Source organism: Balaenoptera borealis (genome assembly GCF_965194805.1).
Source record: "Balaenoptera borealis genome assembly, chromosome: 15".
Taxonomy (NCBI): Eukaryota; Metazoa; Chordata; class Mammalia; order Artiodactyla; family Balaenopteridae; genus Balaenoptera; species Balaenoptera borealis.
In genome coordinates this window covers 29395157-29417854 of record NC_138871.1, presented here as the reverse complement: position 1 = coordinate 29417854, position 22698 = coordinate 29395157, and the positions used below count along the sequence as shown (strand labels likewise).

Genomic DNA, 22698 nt, shown 5'->3' with positions numbered 1-22698 from the left:
AAAAGGAATTGCATGACCTTTAGCTCAACTCAGTCTTCTTTAGGGCCACAGATACATTCCTCAGGCAAAATTTCTAGCCTGAATTAGTTTTCACTGTACATTAAGACAAATCCAGGATTAAGTTTCAATAAAAACGTCAATGGAAAAATTAATGTCAAATTATTAAAAATCAATATATATATTACAGGACTTAATAAATTATAATCAAAAAAAGATTTTTCCCAAGAATACAGAAAACTTTGAAAATCCACCAATGAAATTCATTACATAAAGAATAAAGGCCATTGCTAGGAAAAAAAAAATAAATGGAAATATAAAATGATCATATCAATGCCACAAAAATCATCCTATAAAATAAAGTACCCAAGGATAGACTTCCAACTATGGCACACAGAAGAGCTTAGCAAATCTTCTACCCAAAAAGCAAATATAAACTAGACAAAACTGACCCAAACAACCATTTCAAGACTCTGGAAATTGGAAAGGACTCTGGAAAGGAGAACAACAAATTAAGAAGGGTTTATTCATGAAAACTGCTAAATAGAGAGGGACTCTGTGGTATTCTTGCCTGGGGCTACCTCCATCACCCTCTCCACCTCCCTTCTCCCCATCATTGGTTATGGCTTGTCAGGAAAATCAGCAGCTTCTCTGCCGTTAGGGGCTGACATGATTTGGAGCAGAGGGTGAAAATCCTATATGGAGTGGTGCTGTTAGGAAAAGTAGCAAACTCATTTTAAAAAAGGAAGAGAGTGGGGGGAACCTCCAGCTCTACTGGCCTGAAGTTCGTCTAGGTTGGAACAAAGAGCAGACTGGAGGACTAACCAAAAACTTAACAGGGAAGTCCTGGAAATAAAGAGACCCACAGAATAACCTGATAGCTCTCTGAATATCCCTAGCTGACTGAGAAGCTGTGCACAAATGCAGGGGACACATAGAAGGGCCTAAGCACTCCACACATCCCTGGCTGACTAGGAGACTGCAGGCCTGCACACAGGAGAAGGCTTGGCAGAATATGAAAGCTCAGCAGACTTGAAAACTTGCCTGAATTTTGAATGTACTCCCTAACCCACATACAAGTCCACTAACAAAGGGTAGACACCTTTCTCAGCTCAAGTTTCTTTGAGCACCCAGGACCAATCATTAGCTGATGACTAGCCTTTAAAAATGAAAATGAAATGAATTATATTCCCAGATAAACAAAGACTAAGACAATTCCTTGCTAGCAGATCTGCCTTACAAGAAACACTAAAGAAAGTCAGAAAGGAAATGATAGCAGATAGTAACTTGAATTCAGAGGGAAAAAAATGAAGAACATAGGAAAGAGTAAATATATGCTAAATATAAAAGACTGAATAAATGTGGTTTTTTTCTCTTTTCTTCTTTTACTATCAGTAAAAGACAATATTTTTTAAAGCAATGATTATAACACTGTATTGTTGGGTTTATAAAATATATAGATATAATATAAATGACAATAATAGCACAAAAGAAGAGGGAAGAAATGGAGCTAAGTTGAAGCAAAACTACTTCTATATATTATATCAAAACTACATGAGCAATGACCTAAAGTAGACAGTGACAAATGAAGAAGCAGATTATAATCCACAGAGTAACCTCTAAAAAAACCTCAAAAAATACAACATTAAAAGGTTTACGGGGCTTCCCTGGTGGCGCAGTGGTTGAGAATCTGCCTGCCAATGCAGGGCACACGGGTTCGAGCCCTGGTCTAGGAAGATCCCACATGCCACGGAGCAACTGGGCCCGTGAGCCACAATTGCTGAGCCTGCGCGTCTGGAGCCTGTGCTCCGCAACAAGAGAGGCCGCGATGGTGAGAGGCCTGCGCACCGCAATGAAGAGTGGTCCCCACTTGCCGCAACTAGAGAAAGCCCTCGCACAGAAACAAAGACTCAACACAGTCATAAATAAATAAATAAAAGAACGTGAATTTCTAAAAAAAAAAAAAAAAGGGTTTACGGAAGAATTAAAATAGTATACTACAAAATATTTAATACAAAAAAGGAGTAAAAGATAAATAAGAACAAAAAAGACATGAAAAACATAGAAAATAAAGAGCAAAACCCAACCATATTAATAATTATATTAAATGCAAATGGACTAATAAGCATGCAAATCAAAAGGCAGACACTGTCAGACAGGATTTAAAAAGCATGATCCAGGGACTTCCCTGGCATTCCAGCGGTTAAGGCTCCGTGCTTCCACCGCAGGGAGCATGGGTTCAATCCTTGGTCAGGGAACTAAGATCCCGCATGCCGCACAGTGCGGCTAAAATAAAATAAAAAATAAGTAAATAAAATAAAAAGCATGATCCAACTATATGTTGCTTACAAGAAACCCACTTTAGAGTCACAGATACAAACAGACTTAAGTAAAAGCTAGAATAAGATATACCCCAAAAGTAACCATAAAAGTGCTTGAATGGCTATATTAATATCAGACACATTAGATTTTAAGACAACAAATATTGCTGGAAACACAGAAGGACATTTCATAATAATAATAGGGACAATATTTATCTGATAGGTAGGAAAGCTTCCATAAGCGTAAGAGAACAAATAAAACTAAGATTGATACAGTTGAACAGGTAAAAACAAAATAAGTTATACATAAAAAGAGAATAAGAATAAAGAGGAAACAACAACCTGGCAAGGATTAGTTGTAACATATAAACTTGAGGGATTTTTTTTTAAGCATTGAACAAAGAAAACTCACAAAAGAGCCCCCAAAAAGGCAAACATGAAAAAAAAAAAAGTTGAACTGATGTGAAGAAATGAAAATAAAAAATATAATTTTGTCACTCAAACTGCCAACGATTTCTTAAAAAATAATGGATATTATTATCAGGGGTTTTAATAAATGAGAATTCACAGCCTGCTGGTAAACATATTTATATTAATAATACACGTTTTCAATGAAAAATTTCACCAAATATTCTAAACAGTTGCATTCCCCCCCACAAAAAATTACATGTACAAAAATATGTATAAGCCTCTTGAACGGTAGTTATTTATATTAACAAATAAAAAACTAATCTAGAAGTCTATTAACAAGGAATTGGTTAAATGCATTATGATATATCCATGTAGTATATATGTATACGCAAAGAATAATAAAACAGCAAAGTGTTTACAATGTTGTTGAGTGAAAATTATTTCAAAAACATTGAAATTACAAGTATGATCATAACATTTTTCAAAATTACAAATACTTATACATGTGTAAATTATGAATATGTATGTATGTATGAGCTACACAGTACTAAATACAAGCACACACACAAACATAAGTACACAGAAAAAGACTAAAAAAATATATACAAAAATGTTAACCATGATTTTTCTTTCCTTTGGATAGAAACATTATGGGTAACAGTTTTCTTCTTCATGTTTTTAACTTCCTAATTTCCACATTTCCCATAATATATTTAGTATAGGAAAAACTCAGTTTTGATCCTGTAAGTAAAAGACTTATAGTTCTATTTTAGGTTTTAAGAATGAATTCCATGGGAGATACTTAAACTCTTCTTACTCCAATGCACGTAATACCACAAACACTAAAGATTAGAGGTTGGATTTACTTGTTTTCTTTGTTTATGTTTTTCCCTCCTGTGTTCCAAAAATCAAAATCTTAGTCCAAATAAATGAAGGGAAGAAAGATTTATTTCCCCTAAATTAAGAAATAAAATTACAAATATAGTTTAATCTGAAATGGTTGCTTTTATTAAAATTTTACAGACTCATAAACAATACCATTCACATGGTTTAGTATAAACAGAATGGTGTTTATACTACAATTAGGTACGAAGAGCTATGCGCAATAAAATGCATTTCCTCTAGAGAGAAACTTTAGAATGGATATAAACCTAGAAATTAAGCCAAAAAGATAAACACACTTTAGGGTTTAGTTATATTTTGGAACATTGTTTATAGAATGAGAAAAATCTAACAATGTTGCCTGCAGACACAAGGCACATTCACTGACGAGACACATGGCTGCATGGTGAAAACATCTGGTCTGTCAAATAACTCCACATTTTTCAAGGCTAATTAGTACAAAACCCAGTGATTTCTGGCAATAAAGAATGTTACTTTATTTCCCCATTGTCCTTTCCCTAACATACTCATACTCCAACTATAACAGATCAATAAGATTCATTCAAATTTCTAGTGTACTTCAATATCAGTGACAGGTTAAAGAATGACAGCCAATTAAACACCTCTATAGCAGACACCAAAAGAAAAAAATTCTATTTCCAGGGGCCGTGGAAATCTAAAACAAGATTTTGACATTACTTTTGACAACCTCTAAACATTAAAACTGAATCAAAAGCCAAATGTGCTAGCTCTCCCCCTCCCCCCACCACATGCAGGCTCCCTAATAGAGATGTGAGCAGAAAGAAAGTAAATGAATTAAAAGTAAGAAATTTTTTTAAATAAGGCAGGAAAAGATGTCTAAATAATCCTAAAAATTGGATAACTTAAGGTCAGAATAACTTAGACATGGTTGAATGCTATCCTGAGAAGATGAATGTTGATTCTAGGCAAATTAAATTTTGGTACTTTTTTGTCATGGTATGGAACTCGTTCACAATGATGGTTTTTTTAAATTCTAATAAGTAATCTTTCAAAGTGGATTACAACTACCCATGAGAAATTTTTTAAATTCAGAGTATGATAAGAATATAAAACAAAAGCTTTCCACACAGAAAATATTAGTGTCTTTCCTAATTAAAGAGCATCATTAAGAAATATTTAATCCCTTCTATGTGCTAGAGATAGAAAGATGGTCAGATATCTTTCCTCAGGGAACATAAAACCTAGTAGTATAATGAGTATTTATAGCTTTAAAAAAAATAACTAGGCTTCCAGCCATTAAGGAATAACAAAGAACAGACATGAACTCTCACTCTTAAGAAGTAAAATACTGGCTAAAATACATAAAACAACTGCTTTCACATAGTGAACTTCAAGTAACACAGAACTGTGATCTCTGAAAAAAGGGAAACAAACAAGGTGAATTTAATAGTTATCTGGGGGGCTTCCCTGGTGGCACAGTGGTTAAGAATCCGCCTGCCAATGCAGGGGACATGGGTTCAACCCCTGGTCTGGGAAGATCCCACATGCCTCTGAGCAACAAAACCCGGGCACCACAACTACTGAGTCAGCACTCTAGAGCCCGTGAGCCACAACTGCTGAGCCCCCGTGCCACAAATACTGAAGCCCATGTGTCTACAGCCCGTGCTCCGCAACAAGAGAAGCCACTGCAATGAGAAGCCCGTGCACCACAACGCTGAGTAGCCCCCGCTCGCCACAACAAGAAAAAGCCCGGGCAGCAACAAAGACCCAACACAGCCAAAAAAGAAATAAATAAAATAAAAAATAGTTATCTGGGTTATCTGCCTGAATGTGATTTCTAGATCATGGACACAGTCAGAGAAAACCCAAACAGAGCCCAACAACTTAGCAGACTTAGCATCAGAGATAGGAGTTCAGGAAAACTTATGCAACTTAAGGTTGTGCAGCAGAATTCCCAAAAAAAGGAAGCAATGCAGAAAGTTACATAAGGGTTCCCTTGAGTCTTTGCTAAGTACTAGGCCAGGCACAGAAAAAGTGAAATTCTGCATGAACAGGCATAAAGAAGGGAGGGAAGGAAGAGAAGGAAGAGAAGGGAGGGAGAGAAGGCAAGGAAGGAGAGACAGAAAGACAGCAGCAAGATGTAAGATAAACACCTCAAGGAGCTCAGACAAGACAGAGAAACATCTGAACTCTGAACAGCCAAAGTGAAGAGTCCCTGGGTATTTCTGAGTTTTTCAAAGTAGATGAATACTACTCCGAGCAACCCCTGGAATGAAGGAGGGCCTACCAAAGCTTAAAAACGGGGTCTGATGGGATTGGGATCAAGTGGATCTGAAATCAACTAAACTGTTCGCCAAAACAAAGACCAACACCCTCTAAGAAAAAAAAGCTCCCCAAAATCCAGACACTCAACAACATAATATAATGACAATTATCCAATCAAAACTTACAAGACATGATAAGAACCAAAAAAATGACCTGTAACTAGGAAAAACAAAATAATCTTCAGAGAAATCCAAAATACCAGAAGTGACAGAACTAGCAAAGAAGTACATAAAAACAGAAATTAGAGCTCTGTTACAGGTATTTTTAAAAGATGCAAAAATAACAAAAGAAATTAAACATAAAAAACCAAATGGAACTCCTAAGGATGAAAAATATATCATCTGAAATGAAAATTTCACTGGATGAGATTAAAAGATTAGACAATGAAAAAGAAAGAACACAGCAATAAAATCTATCCCATATAAAGCACAGAGAAAAAAGACTGGAGAAAAAGAAGATCCTCAAGTCACCTGTGGGATTATGTGAAGTTGTCCAACATAGATATAACTGAAGTCTCAGAATGAGGATGGAAAAAGGACAAAAAAAATGTTTGGAAAAATAATATCTGAACATCTTCCAGATTTATGAAAATTTCAAAAAAAAACAAGCAACTAAACAAACCACAAGCAGTATAAATATACACACATATTCATGCATACAAACATATTTACACCAAAACATATCAAAATCAAATTGCTGAGAACAAATTATACAGACAAAAGTTTTTAAACAGCTGAAGAAAAGACACATTAAGTAGAGTGACAAAAAAGTTAAGGCTGTTCATATACTTCTCCCTCAGAAACTACATAAGCCAAAAGACAAAAAAATGATATCTTAAGAACTAATGAATCTATAAACCTAGAATTATATGCCCATCAAAAATATATTTCAAAATGAAGGTGAACAACGAGATAGCATTTCACACCCACCAAGATGGCCATAATCAAAAGACAGACAGTAATAAGTATTGGCTAGGAGGTACAGAAAATCAAATCCTCATATGCTGCTGGGGGGAAGGTAAAATGGCACAGCTGCTTTGGAAAACAGTCTGGCAGTTCCTCAAATGGTTAAACAGAGTTACCATGATCCAGCAAAATTTCATTCCTAGGTGTATATAGCCAAGAGAAATGAAAACGTATGTCCATACAACAGCCTGTAAACAAAATTGCATAGCAGCATTATTTGTAAAAACCCACAATTGTAAAGCCAAATGCTCATCAACTAATGAATGGATAAATAAAATGTGGTAAATCCATACAGTGGAATATTCAGCAATTAAAGAGATGGGACTTCCCTGGTGGCACAGCGGTTAAGAATCCGCCTGCCAGTGCAGGGAACACAGGTTTGAGCCCTGGTCTGGGAAGATCCCACATGCCGCGGAGCAACGAAGCCCGTGCGCCACAACTACTCTGTACTCTAGAGCCCACAAGCCACAACTACTGAGCTCACATGCCACAACTATTGAAGCCCACGTTCCTAGAGCCTGTGCTCCACAACCAGAGAAGCCACCGCAACGAGAAGCCCGCACACCACAACGAAGAGTAGCCCCCGCTCGCCACAACTAGAAAAAGCCCGTGCACAGCAATGAAGACCCAACGCAGCCAAAAATTAATTAATTAATTAATTAATTAATTAATTAAAAAAAAGAAATGAAGTACTGATATATGGTACAACATGGATTAACCTTGGAAACATTATGTTAAATGAAAGAAGCCAATCACAAAGAACGATATATGATTCCATTTATATGAAATGTCCAGAATAGGCAAATCTGAAGAAACAGAAAGTAAATCAGTAGTTCCCAGTAGCCGGCAAGGGGAGCAGGGAGAAAATTGTGTGCTGATGGCCAGGGGGCTCAGAGTTTCTTTTGTGAAGAATAAAAACATTCTACAATTGATTGTGGTGATGGTCACAAAACTCTGACTACACTAAAAGCCACTGAATTGTATACATTAAATGAATGAAGTGAAAAGTATGTAAACTGTATCTCAATGAAGCTGTTAAGAATATTTTAGAAAAAAGGATATTAAAAACAGACAATGTAAAAATTAAAAAGAAAGCAGCAGTGGCTGGCTGCATTAATACCAAACAACACATATTTCAGAAAAAAAGAATATTACCAGGGATAAAGAAGAACCTTCCATAATAACAAATGGGTCCTTTCATCAAGAAGATACAACAATGCTTAATGTATATGCATCCAATAAGAGAGCTTCAAAATACACATAGCAAAAACTGAAAGAACAGAAAGAAGACATATGCAAATCCAGTTATAATAGGCAACTTCAACACTCCTCTGTCAACAAATAACAAATACAAAATCATAAGGATAGAGAAAACCTGCACAACACCAAGTATATCTAAATGACAGTTAAAGAATGCTCTCCTCAATAACAATATATATTACTTTGAAGTGTATATGTAATTTTCACCAAAACAGACCATATGCTGGGGCGTAAAACAAGTCTCAAAAAATATAAAAGGTTGCAATCATATATTTTACATTTATGAACACAGTGAAGTGAAATTATAAATCAATTTTGATAAATCTGGGAAATCCCCTAATATTTAGAAATTAACCAATGAACTTCTAAATAGTTGGTGAAATTCTAAAAATTACCAAAAAAATTAGAAAATATTTGAAATAAATATAAAAAACCCCCCACAACATCATAAAACATGTAAGATGCAGTCAAAGCACTGCTTAGAGAGAAATGTACAGCTTTATATGGCTACATTAGAAAACAGAACCAAAATCAATGCCCTAGGCCTCCACCTAATAAAGCTAAAAAAAGAGCAAATTATTTACAATAGCCAAGACATGGAAGCAACCCAAGTGTCCATCAAGAGATGAATGGATAAAGAAAATATGAGATATATATTGTGAGAAATATATATATATATATAAAACTGAATCACTTTGATGTACACTTGAAACTAACACAACATTGTATATCAACTATACTTCAATTTGTAAGAGCAAATTAAACCCCAAGTAAGCAGGAGAAAGGAAATACTAAAGATACCAGCGAAAATCAGTAAAATAGAAAAACAAGGAAAAAAGCTCAGTAAAACCTAAATTACTATTTTCAAAAAAATAATAAAATTGACAAACCTCTAGCCAAAATAATCAGAGACAGAGACAGAAACAAAGAGAGAAAAGACAAATTATCAACATAAGCAATGAAAGAGAAAGTATCACTATAGATCCTACACTGTTAAAATAATACAGGAATATCATGAATAACTTTTGTTAAGGAATTCAAAAACTTGGATGAATGGACAAATTATTTGAAAGATACAAATAAGCAAAATTTACTCAAGAAACACAAAATGCAAACAGCCGTGTATTTATTTTTTAAATTAAATTTGTAGTTAACAACTTTCTCACCAAAAACAAACAAATCTCCTGGGCCAAGTGGTTTCACTGTTAGATTCTACCAAATATTTAAGGAAGGTAATTGCCAACACTACACAAATTCTTCTGGAAAACCAAAGAGGGAAAACTTTCCAAGTTATTCACGAGGCCAGCATTAATCTGATACCAAAAACAAAGATATTACAAAAAAGAAAACTACAGACAAGTATTTCTCATGAACATACATACAAAACTCCTCAACAAAATTTTAGCAAATCAAATACCACATCATATTAAAAAGGATAATTTACCATGACCAAGTGGGATTTATTCCATGAATGCAAGTTTGGTTTAACATTCAATACAATTTATCATATTAATAAACTAAAAAAGAAAATTTTAAAAAACATATGATCATCTCACTGACATAGAAAAAGCATTTGACAAAAACAATATTCATTCCTGATAGAAACTTTCAACAACTAGAAATAGAAGGGAACTTCTTCAGCCTTCTAAATGGCATGTACAAAAAGACTACATCTAACATATATGACTTAATGGTTAAATGCTTTCCCCCTAAGATCAGGAACAGGGCAAAGATATCTACTCTCACTACTTCTATTCAACAAGTTGATACTGAAGTTTTTTTTAATCTCTGTAATTTTCTATAATTTTAGAACTTCACAAAAAGGTTACCAGGGAAATAATATTACTTTCTATCTCAGTGAACAGAATTTCTCATACTGTTCAACCTATGTTCTCTTATATGAATGTATCCTCCCAGGGAGAAGGCAGTCTGGGAAATAATCTATTCAACATAGCCAGTTCAATAAAACAAGAAAAACAAACCAAAAAGAAAGCATCCCAATTGGAAAGAAAGAAATATACCTGTCTTTATTTTTAGACAAGATAATCAGCTACATAGAAAATCCAATGGAATACACAAAAATGCTACTAGAATTAGTAAGTGATTTAGTAAGGTTGCAGAATACAAGATAAATATACAAATTTAATAGTATACTAGTAATAAATGACTGAAAATTGAAATTTAAGAAGCAATACCATTTATTTATTTTTTTTTTTTTTTTTTTTTTTTTGGCTGCGCCACTGCAGCATGTGGGATCTTAGTTCCCTGACCAGAATTCAAACACATGCCCCCTGCATTGGAAGGGCAGAGTCTTAACCACTGGGCCACCAGGGAAGCCCCAGCAATACCACTTAAAATAAGCATCAAAAAATACAAAATAATTAGGGATAAATATGACGAAAGATATGTAAGACTTATTCACTAAAAACTAAAAACATTGCTGAAAAATATTAAAGAAGAGCTAAATAAATGAGAGCATTCATACTGGTGGGTGAGGGGTAAGATGGACCAGCATGGGATACAAGGGACCTAGTGGGATAAGACTGTCTGTATAGGAAGGGAGCATTGCATGGAGTGTCAGAGCCAAACAGGGATGAGGAGGGCATTCAGGCAAGACAGAAGCATAACACAGGGTATTAGAGCCCAAGTAGAGTAAGGAGGATACAATATAGGAGGGCAACTCAGTGTGCAGTGTTGATACAGCTCAAAGGAGCCCAAGACATATAAACCTACTCTTTGTGCCAGAAAAAGGTTGAGCTAGAAATACTGGTGAACAGTACTTATGACAGCCACTCAAATTAAGAGGAGAAATGTGGGTTGTTCATATAATAGACTACTATACAGCAATTAAAATAAGTGAACTAGATCTCTATACATAAATTTTAAAAAGCTCTCCACTAGTACGTAAGCCCCACAACAGCAGATATTTTTGTCTATTTTGTTCAGAGCTATATTCCCAGCACTAATAGCAATGCCTAACAACACAGTAAGTACTCAATTCATTTTTATTGAATGAATGAATCTCAAAAACACAAGGACTGAGAACTATTCATGTAAATGTTTCTAAAAACACAAAATACAACATATGATTTATGGATATTAAAAACATGGACTAGAAGGACACACCAAATTTATGATACTAGTTTCCCCAACAGAGTAGGGAAAGGGACAGGACTGAGGAAGGGGATATGAGTTTTATCTATAATTTTTTTAAATGTACATCTTTACCTCTTTCTGTCCATATGTGTTTATATATATATCATAAATATTTACATATATATGAATCAAAACTGGAATTGTTGCTATCTGTTAATTCAGAGAAGTTGATACTGAAGTTTTTTTTTAATCTCTGTAATTTTCTATAATTTTAGAACTTCACAAAAAGGTTATCAGGGAAATAATATTACTTTCTATCTCACTGAACAGAATTTCTCATACTGTTCAACCTATGTTCTCTTATATGAATGTATCCTCCCAGGGAGAAGGCAGTCTGGGAAATAATCTTAAGAAATTCAAAAAATATTGATGCCTCATGCTTTAACTTTAAAATTCTTGAGAATTTATCATTTTTATTCACAATATTTTTAATCTTATTTCAGTATTAAATACATTTTAATTCCATACTTTTTCCCTCAAAACTAGGTAAAATTAACATTCCAGGAAGATGTGTCCTGTTTATCTTATAGCTTCACATACCCCCATCATACCACAGGGTACTCCAGGGCAGAGAGGATGGAGGTGCTTACTCTAGTTTGGGAAGAAGAGCCAAAGAGTCACTATCAAGTTTCCTGTGGAATAAAACCAGATGAAAATAACACACAGGAAAAGACTCCTCTGAACTTAACCTTGACCTTGCCCCTTGTGATGGTTAATTTTATATGTCAACTTGGTTAGGCCATAGTACCCAGAGATTTGGTCAAATATTATTCTGGATATTTCTGTGAAGGTATTTTTTACATGAGATTATTAGCACTTAAATCAGTAGACTGAGTAAAGATGAATATTCTCCATAATGTGGGTGGGCCTCATTAAATCAGTTAAAGGCCTTGATAGGAAAAAGACTAAACTCCCCAGAGGAAGACGGAATTCTGCCAGCAGACTGCCTTCAGACTCAGGCAACAATATTTACTCTTCCCTGACACCAGCCTATCAGCCTACTATGCAGATTTGGACCTCCATAATCATGTGAACCAATCTGCTAAAAAAATCACTCTCTCTCTCTCTCTCTGCACACACACACACACACAACACTGGTTCTATTTCAATGGAGAACCCTGACTGATTCACCCCAGCAAAACCAGTAACTATTTTTTCTACTATAATACTAAACCAAAGCATGTTTCTCAAATTAACTATCACTAAAACAGTTACATGTTTTTCCCCCTAAAAAGCTGGGTCTTCTAAAAATCAAACTGCGTGTAGTGTTTTTTATTAAACATAATACATGACAAAATACATCAGCATATGTAAATAACTCTCAGGATGAATCAATAGATATACAAAAGGCGAGAGAAGATGTTATATGGACAATTATTTTTTGAAAAGTTATGCTAAATATGGACTTTTAAAAAAATTCTAAATAACAGAAATTTTAGATAATACAAAGTATTCAACAAAAAAATATCTTACCTTTTAGTTTTCATCTGGTCCCTCAGTTTGCTATACATCTCCAGGACTTGAAAGAGAAGGGGAAAAAGAGCACACAAGCATTATTTAGAGAAAGTGAAAAGACTAATTAAAGCTAAAGGAATTGCATCAAGAATTCTACTCTATTTCCAGTTCCTCACCTGGAAGACACAGCATTAATTTATCAACAGTGGCAGAAATATTTCTCTGTTGTAGTCGACACTGCTTCAGCTCTTCCATTGCTATTACCAGCTTAGCAAGAGGGAAAAAAACTGAATTATGCCAACAGCTGTAAATAAAAAGCTTTCAGTCACATTTTTCCACCCTATGTTCAATTCATCAGAAAGTCCCAAACAGTTTCATACTAAGACCTGCCAAGTGGACTACGGAACTGCCTTTCTCAACCAGTAAAACATCCCTGTATGGTTTCCCACTTTCTCCCCAAGATGCATACATACTACACTAGAAAAGGCTAGGTGAAATGAAATCTTAAAATTCAGGGGCTATCCAGGAGAAAAGAAAAAAAGTGCAGATTTGCTCCACACCCTATTCAGACTCTTCATGATTTATGATTTCATCAATCTTCTAAGAAGATCCTATATTTCTGTCATCAGTGCTAGACTCCTAGAGGAAAACAGTCCTTCCTATGCAGCTTCAAATGAATCTTGAAAATAATCTGCAACTAAATCTGTATTTCAACAAATAAACCACACAGTTAGAAGTTGTGGCTTTTCCAAGAGTTCCAGTTTAATGAAGAGTATCTCACTCTTCTTCTCACAGCATTTTAAAGTCTTCCATCTGAAGTCATACCACAGTAAAACTAGAAGAAACTGCATTCTTTGCAAAAACTTAAAATATGTGAGACAAACTTTTAAAAAGCAATAATCTACATGGCCTCTTATAGTATTTATCCCATACCCTTTCCTAAAAATGTTATCTACTTAGATACTATGCAAAAAAGAAAAAAGGGAATGGTCCTGATTAAGTTACTGATAAGACGATCAAAGGCTAATCTTAAAGATTATTAAAATTAAACACTAAATAAGTATTAGGCAATGAGGAAGGTACATGATACAGAGAACAGTAATAGACTATAAGTCAGAAAACTTGGGTTTTAGTCCCAGCCTTGCCAATTACTATGTAAACTTTAGCAAATCATCTGTTTTAGTTTCCTAATCAATAAAATAGTGATAATACCAGTCCTGACTTTGTCATAGGTCTGCCATGAGGATTAAGTGAGAAAATGGATGTAAAATAATCTTATAAACTATGATGATTTAAATGATGAGTATATCAATTAACAGAATCAGATTCTTTTTTTTTTTTTTAACAAATACTTATGCATATTCATGTTGTGCCAGTCACTGTTTAGGTAGGTAGAGGGGATATGGCAATGCAGTTAAAAAAAAAAAAAACAAAAAAACTTGACCTCATGGAACTTAATTTCTAATGGAAGGAGACACAAAAAACAAACATATAAGGAAAAATGTATAATATCAAAGCATGATAGGTGCAATGGAGAAAAATAGAGCAGGAAAGGTAAAAAGAATACAAGGGGTGAAAGTGAGACTGCAATTCTAAATAAGGTGGTTAGAAAAGGCCTCATGAAGGAGGTAACATGTGAGGAGCAAAGATCTGAAGTAGGTAAACATTTGGGAAAGAACATTCCAGGCAGAGGAAACAGCATTGGCCATATTATGACTACTTAAGTGATTTAAAAACACAGCTAAGGAAGAAGGCTACGTACTCTCATTAAGCTTTCTAGTGCTATATTCATTTACTTCAGATAAACATTAGGAGAAGCAATGATAATGTCCAAGTTCCTCCAACATGCTGCTTATGGTCTTACAAGCCACTAAATCAAGAACACAGTTATCAAAGAGAATGACAGGAAACAGAAAACATTTTTTCAAAAGGTAAACTGGCCTTACTTCCTTTCCCTCATGTTGTAGTTTTCTATTAGTATCCGTCACTTGATTCTGTGGAGAGAAGACAATTTAAACTCATAAAAAACACTTAGATAATAGTTGGATAAGATCAAAATTTTAAATGAAAAGACTAAGAATAGGTATTCAGATTGTTTCCATATTCCACCACATTTTGGTTTAGTGGTGTTCTCTTGGGATCAAATTATATCAACTTTTCTACTGAACATTTGTATGACCTTTTGAACAATAAAAAAAATTACTAAAAAATATGTTCAGTTTGAAATATTACAAACTAAAATAACATAACAACTAAAGATCACACTTTCATTTGGAAAGGAAAGAAAAAATATAATAGAAAAAATAACCCACAAAGAACCTTACCATCTCTACTATGTGTAGAAAGAACAAATTTTATCATAGATAGTCCTCACTTCACCAATGTATTCCTGGAAAACTTGAGTATAAATTGAACTTTTTAACTCAGTTCAAATATTTCTACTTATCTAATTTTAGAAAACCTTTTATCTTAATTTTTTGGATTATTAATTCTTAATAGTTTCTAACACTTCCACATTCCCATTTTTCTAAATTAATCTCTCCATCAGACAGTCAAAATCAGGTGAACAAGCTTTAAAATTATGTACAGTTCATAATTTAAAGGAACTGGCACCACTTATTTTGGTAGCCACTTTTGAAGAATCAACAGATATAAAAAAATTAAGTATATAGAATAGTAATTTCCTCACCTTCTTAAACATTATCAAAACATGAGCAATATTAACTTCTAAAGCTTTCTTTAATAGAGGCTTTCTATACTTCCACCAATAACTGTGACTCCTTTCGCTTTTAAGACACTCCCTTAACCCAGCATTTCCTATTATGTCTCTTGGAACACCAAGAAATGGTAGTTAAAAGGTACTCTGCACTCTGTATACACACACACACACACACACACACACACACACATCAATATGTATGGGAAATACCACTAAACAGGTTAGTTTATTCAGGACTTCCTGAAGCCCAAGAAGGAGATATCACACGGTGTTTTCCAACTTATTTTATGTAACATCCTTTTATTGAGGATCATCTCAAGAAACTAGTTTTTCAGGAACACACCTTTGAAAACTTTGCCCTAAACTATACACTATACACTATACCTGGACTATCACTTTCTGAGCAGATTACCACATGCACTGCCATTGTAGCAAAAATGCAGCCATAAACATAACATAAATGAATGGGCATTGCTGTGTTCCAATAAAACTTTATTACAAAATTAGGAGGCAAGCTGGATTTGGCCTGCAAGATATAGCTTGCTGATCCTTGGTCTAGAATAAGTGAGACTGAAGAGTTTATTATTCAAACCAATAAATGAATGTTATTCAAAAATGGGGTTAATATCAGCTCAATATAAGAAAAAGCTTTTAAGCGATGTGAATAAAAATGGGGTGGGTTGCCTTGAGTGATCATTGTTCAAGAATAATTAATTTTTTTCCGTGTAAACAGATTTCAAAAAATTCAACCTTCCATAAATACTACTAAATTCAGCATCACTGTTTCTACTAAAATAACTTGTTTACTTTATAAAGATACCATTTCTGAAATTTTTTTTACCTCAAACTCATTGTAAGAAATATATTTTACATTGCAACCCAGTACACAAGTATAGGGAATGCACACGCGTGTGCACACACACAGACACACACAAACACAGAGAAACAAAATTTTCAAGAAACAACGTTTAGACTTACTACATGTAATACACTTTATTGTTTCCTTTTTTATTCTATTTCAATTTTTATTAAAAATACTGATCATAGCCCACTAAATTGATTTCATGCAAACCAGAGTTCTAAAACATCCACAGGAGCCTAACCAAAGCTTCTGATAAGAAAGGTAATTACTATTTCAATACTATTTGAACATAAAGATGGGAGGAAATCTATACTGCCTGTCTAGGATGCTACTTGTTGATTCAGAGAACATATATATGTATGTGTGTGTATATATACACACACACGTACCAACATACATACTGTGAATCAAAAGAAATAATGGACATCCTAGAGAGAGTAGGATTTTTCATTGTTATGTTCAAATAGTATTGACAGTAGGTAATACTTAACCTATTCCATTTTCTAAACTCTTCTCAAGTTCAAGAATTTCTAAGTTTCATAGGCTCTTAACACAGGTTGAATGGATGCCCCCTAGAGCAGAGTCTCCCAGGTGTTAATGGTGAGCATTATGGGCAATCTTCAGGTACTTAACCACATGACTACTTCAGTAACCAGACACAGAGCACCCCGTTGCCCATCATGGACAAAGGGCCCGAGGAGCAGAGGGAGAGGTTTTGGAATACAGGCATCAAGAACAGCCCAAGGTGAAGACGGATGGGAAGCTGGGATGGCTGAGTGAGGACAAACAGCACATACAGCTCCTGGCAGAAGCCCCGTATCTTTGTTTTCACATATTTCAGATACTTCTGTCCATCTGACGCTTTTCAGCCCCCCAAAACTCAGTATAACTTTTTAAATAGAATCAAATTGTTCATGCTTTTTAATCTGCTTTATACATTAAGCAAACATTTCTAATGCTTCCCCATGTCAGATATCCTTCTACAATATATTGTAGTTTATTACTCTTTTAAATGGATACACCATGATTTATTTTACTAATCCTCTAGCACATCACTTTCAGGGACATTTTAAAGTTTTAGCCATTAAAAAATAAAAAATCACATGAACATCTCTGTATATGCACCTGTAGCTGTAGAATAAATCTTAAAACTATGTGGAGTTTTCAGTATTGATAAATAAAATCGCTCTCCTTAAAAGTTGTAACAGTCTACACTCCAACCAGGCATTCCCAGGTTGATAGGTATCATCTCCAATCTTAACACTTGTTTCATCTTTGTCATTTTATTAGGTGGCACGTTATTGTTTAAATTTGCATTCCTTTAATACTAAATTGTAGAGTTCCCTTATATTTCTTATGTAAACTGTATATTAACATGTATTTCTCAGTTTTCTATTAGTGTGTTCATATTTCTCCTATTAATTTGTAGACTTTTTCTATGTTAGGATATCAATCATTTGTCATGTGTATTTGTAAATATTTTTATTTATTATTTACCTTTACACTTTTAACTTCTATGTAGAAAGTTCTTTCATTTTAATGTTTTCGTACCTATCAGTATTTTCTTTCTGGCTTAGGAATTGTACTTAGAAATGTATCCCTCACTCCTAAAAATCACATAAATATTCATCTATATTTTCTACTAGTTCCTTGATGGTTTTTTTACATTTAACTTTTTAGTTCATCTGAAATTAAATTTGGTACATTGACTCAGAAAGGAATCTAAGTTAATTTCAATTATAATAGTTAAGCATTAAAGAACATTAACAACAAATCAGAAGAGTTGTTACTTTTGGAGGCGAGGGTGGAGAGAGTCACTGAGAAGGATAAAAAAGAGAGATTTAATTTTGTTGGCAATATTATATTTCTTATGATGATTGGATAGTTGTTGTACAGGTCCATAAACTCTTATCTGAAACCTTGGGACCCAATGTGTTTTGGACTTCAACATTTTGGAAATTTTATAAAGATAATATGGTACATATTGTTTATTATGTAACAATGGGCACTAGGACAGCATCCCATAATCAAATACAGTAATATTTCTGTATCAAAGTCAGTTACCCAAGATACATGAATTTGCTATGCCAGGGACAAAACCAATATAGCTAGCCTCTTTCCTGAACTTAAATCTGTCATATCAAGAAAGAACCTTCATGCTTTGGTAGAAGACACTCCCCAACTAACACTAATTTGTTTTTCCTTTGGCTCAGATTGCCTTGCTGCAAAGACTTCTACAGGCATGCCTTGCAATTCTGTCATCCAACAGTGATGGCTTTCATCTAGCAAGGAAGCAGACAGATGACACGAAGAGTCAACCGAGTTTCTGTTTGAAAGAAACTGATTCTTGTCACTGGTTCTCATCCACACATAGTTATCCCAAATAAATTTTAACTTAAAACAGTATCCTTTCCAGCTAAAAGCCATAATCCCAGTTATCTATGTTGCAGTATAAACTCCTTTCTTACTATTCAAAAATTTTTAGTACAAATATGTAACCTGCAATGTATTCCCCACTCTTTTAATGTTCATCAAAACCCCAAGACAGAGAGAAGCAAATCTTAGAGTCTCCTTACTTTGAGTTTCTGGGCTTCTCCTCTTACTTTCAGCAGTTCCGTTATAGAGTCCACAAAGCCCTGGTAATGAAAGTTGCACATTTTCTCAATTTCTCGGTCATGATTGCGGATGCGAGTTTCAAGCTTCTCCATGAATCGTCCATGTTCCTCACCATCATAGACAGACCTTTTTAAAAAAATGGCATGGAGATTATACCAGATTTACATCTAAGAAAGAGAAACAGAATTACAAACCCAGAAGCAAATTTATTTGGAAATTAGGTATTTAAGTTACATAAACCACAGAGTAATCCAATTGTATTAATGTTGCCCCAAAGCTAGATGAGTATTTTTTTTAGGAAAATCCAAAATTTTGTTTCCTTATTTACTGAAAAATATGTAAGTGTTTGACAGTATTTATCACAGAATTCTCATCATAAAATGAAAGGACTGAATTACAATTCCTCCGTACCTTTCTTTCTCAATTAAACTAATCTAGAAAAACTTAATTTTGGATAAACCTAACTATACATTTTCTCCAAGATTATACCCTAGAACCTGACGCTGCTGGAGAGAAATAACGTAACTGTGCTGCTAGACTCAGTTTAGCTATCTGACGACAAATTTAAATTGGGCAGCCAGACACCGCTAGTTAAAAATAATGAAATTATCTCGCCAAATACCACCACCAAAAAATCACTTTGTAGTCTCCAAAATGTGTGAAAACCTTACTTCTCCTCTCCTCAAATGTCTACCCTCTCTCTCGCTCTCAGCTGCACTTCACAGGAAAAAAAAAAATTCCTCTCCTCAACCAACCTACTTACATCTGAAACTCCTATTCTGTCCACCCTCCTGTAACAATGGAAAAAGTATTTCAAGCTCTTATCTACAGTCAGTCATTCTTGTTGTCTCTAAGAACTTTCCTCCTGCAGTTATTCCCTTTTATCCCTATCCTGTATTATATATTTCTCCCACTCTACTAAGTCATTCTTATGGCTATTTAAACATGACTTTAAGAAACCTGTCCTTACCTACACATTTCCCTCCAGCTACCATCTCATTTCTCTGTGCCCGTTCCCAGCAAAACTTCTTTCTACTTCCTCAGCCCCCATTAGTTAGCATCCATCCTACTGTACCTAAAGGCAGCATTTGCTATGGTTTAAATATACCTTCCTTCTTGAAACACTGTTTTCTCTAGACTTCAATGATACCACACTAAGTGATTTTCATCCTTTTACTGACATGCCTTCTCAATCTCCTTCCTGGGCTCCTCCTCCTCTATTCTTTTTCTAAATATTCGTAAAAGCTCTTCTCTTCCCTACCTATGCTCTCTCACCAAGAAATGCCAGCTAATCCCATGTCTTTATAATACTATTACAGTGGTAGACTTCCTAATCTATACCTTCAATTCTGAGCACTTCCCTGAGCACTAGACTCAAATACTCAGCTATAATTTAACAACTCCAATTGGATTTTTAAAAGCCATCTCAAATTTTAACACAGAAAAAAAAAAAATCATCTATCACCAAACTATCTCCACTCCCAAACTTGATTCTCCCAAAAGCTCCCCACCACTCAGCTACTCCATCTCAGCTAATGGCACTATCCAGTTGCCCAAGTCAAAAATGCAAATCCAGGAATCACTCCTCATGTACCTCTTTCCATCATACACCCCATCCAATCCATTAGTAAGTCCTGACAACTCAACCTCCAAAACATATCTTAAAATTGACCACCATCTCACCATTTCCACTAAAACCCTAGTCTAAACCTGTGTCATCGGCACACTGGATCAATGCAATAGCCTCCTAAAAGTCTCCGTTCTGCACTCTTCATCCCCTCTACTCCCTGTCCCAATGCAGATACTCTCCAAACAGCAGTAAAAATGGTCTTTATGAAGCAATAGTTCAGATGTAGCCTCCTGCTTAAATCGCTCCAATTCCTTCTCTTTACAAAAGGAATAAAAATCATAAATCCTTACCATGGTCTATAACATACCACATAATCTAACCTCTGATTATCTCTCTAACCTTGTTTCTCTCTAGGTCCCACCCCCTAGCCTTGCCTTCCTCCATCCTCTATGCTCCTGCTACAGAGGATTTTTTTTTTAGCCTCTTCCTGCCTCAAGAATTTTGTTTTTACTGTTCTTAGACTAGTAACACTCACCCCCTGTATCTTCAAGCAACTTTCTCCTTCTCATCATCCATAGTTTGTTAACTATCTTCCCCCCAACCCATCCCAATTAGATTGTAAACTCAGGGGCAAGAACTTTGTCTGCCATATTCACCACTGTACCTCTAAAACAGTGCCAGACAGGTAATAGGCAGTGAGTAAACATTCGTTGAGTAAATGAATAACATTATCTCTAAGAACACTTTGATCTCTGACATTTATTCAACAAATATACATTTGCTCATTACCAACATTTTCTGGTTCTATAATCATTTGTAGGTACCAGATCACCACCCTGGTCCTGTGGATAAGAGAGCACCCACTCCTCAGCAGATCAGTTCCACTACCCAGAACTCAAGCAGTAACCATAGAAACTGCATATACAAGTTTGGATTCCGGTAAGAATTCTGAACACTTACTTCAGAAAAACCAGAGCAATCCAGATTCATTCTCCTTCATTTGAAATAAAGGGATAAGATCTTCAAATAAATTATAAACAATCCCGGCTTTGACAATTAAGACATACTATAGCATAACCACTTGCCTAAAAGAGCTACTGGGAAACACAAGACAGAATCTACTACTGACATTTCAACTAACCTCAAATAAGCATAACTTTTCCCCTTCCAAAGGAAAGGAAAAGAAAGATTTCCATGTAAAGGCACCAGTATTCCTTGCCATTTGAAGAAGAGGAATAACCACGGAAAATTCATCAGTCTAAATGGTATAAGAAGATTATTATTCAATACTGAGACAAGCCTCTTGGTTTCAAATTCAGTTATATCTTGACCCATTAATACTTTTAAGTTAGGTAGTAAGTATACTTCCTTCTACAATGTAAAACTTATTTTTCTCCCTCCAAAGATCTACATTAATATGACAAAAGATAACCTCAAGGAGAAGAAAATCTCATAGTTAAGAAATTCATAATTTATCCTAGCTCCCTGAACTTTCTATAAAAAAAGTATAAATCAAAGAAAGGAAGAGTGGATTTTTGCTGCCTGACTGCCTGGCCTTGGTGTTTAGCAATGTAATTAACTAGCTATGAGTCTTTGGTCAATTCAGTTAATCTCTCTCACCCTCAGCTTTCTCATTAGAAAACAGGAAGCAATCCATTAGAAATCCTCTTTAGCATCAGCCTAGCTCTGAATTTCTGCAATTCACTTCCACTTTCAAGTCCAGTCAGCAATAATGTAAAGATCACACATTTTTCAGAACAGTGTAAAGAGGTAGTTCAAAACAAGTTAATGAATTCTCTACATCCTTATCACTAGGCCCCACCTGTTTCTCCTATTTTAGGGCCTTTATGATTCTAATATTCTCTTCAATTATAATAATGTTGAATAACATGAAAGATTTATAGTGAATCTCCTGAATATCTTGAGAATTTTAAAAGTTAGAATAAAATGTAAAACCCACATATCTAAAGCAGGAGTTTTGGACTATATTTAATTAACCTGTGTTCCATGAGTATGCATCTGGAAAACCACAATTTCCAGATTTTATGTGGATTTTGTGTGTATAAGCAGAAGCACATATGTGTAACTTTTAAGGGACACATCACAGTTTTCATCTGGTTATCAAAGGGTTAAAAACCACTGATTTAAAGGTTTTGTTTCAAACTGCCTAACAGGAA

At 34.7% G+C, this 22698-nt stretch overlaps 1 protein-coding gene and 1 long non-coding RNA gene across 7 annotated transcripts in view; one reads left to right on the top strand and one right to left on the bottom strand.

Annotated features, from left to right (window-relative positions):
• The window catches only part of EXOC6B (exocyst complex component 6B), a 717372-nt gene that overhangs the window by 609938 nt on the left and 84736 nt on the right, over positions 1 to 22698 (bottom strand). For 3 of the 6 annotated variants that reach the window (XM_082356337.1, XM_082356336.1, XM_082356338.1), the window contains exons 2-5: positions 18912 to 19077; positions 14701 to 14748; positions 12931 to 13021; positions 12773 to 12818 (exon numbers count right to left, since the gene is read on the bottom strand). In XM_082356337.1, the coding sequence (XP_082212463.1) occupies positions 12773 to 12818; positions 12931 to 13021; positions 14701 to 14748; positions 18912 to 19077 (351 nt within the window). Of the gene's footprint in view, positions 1 to 12772; positions 12819 to 12930; positions 13022 to 14700; positions 14749 to 18911; positions 19078 to 21662; positions 21780 to 22698 lie in introns of those variants that run through there. The other 3 variants (XM_082356334.1, XM_082356335.1, XM_082356339.1) reach the window with 2 other exon arrangements.
• Positions 7 to 11781, top strand: LOC309611688. Its single transcript, XR_014234676.1, has 2 exons — positions 7 to 1649; positions 1968 to 11781. It is a non-coding gene; the product is annotated as an uncharacterized lncRNA (long non-coding RNA).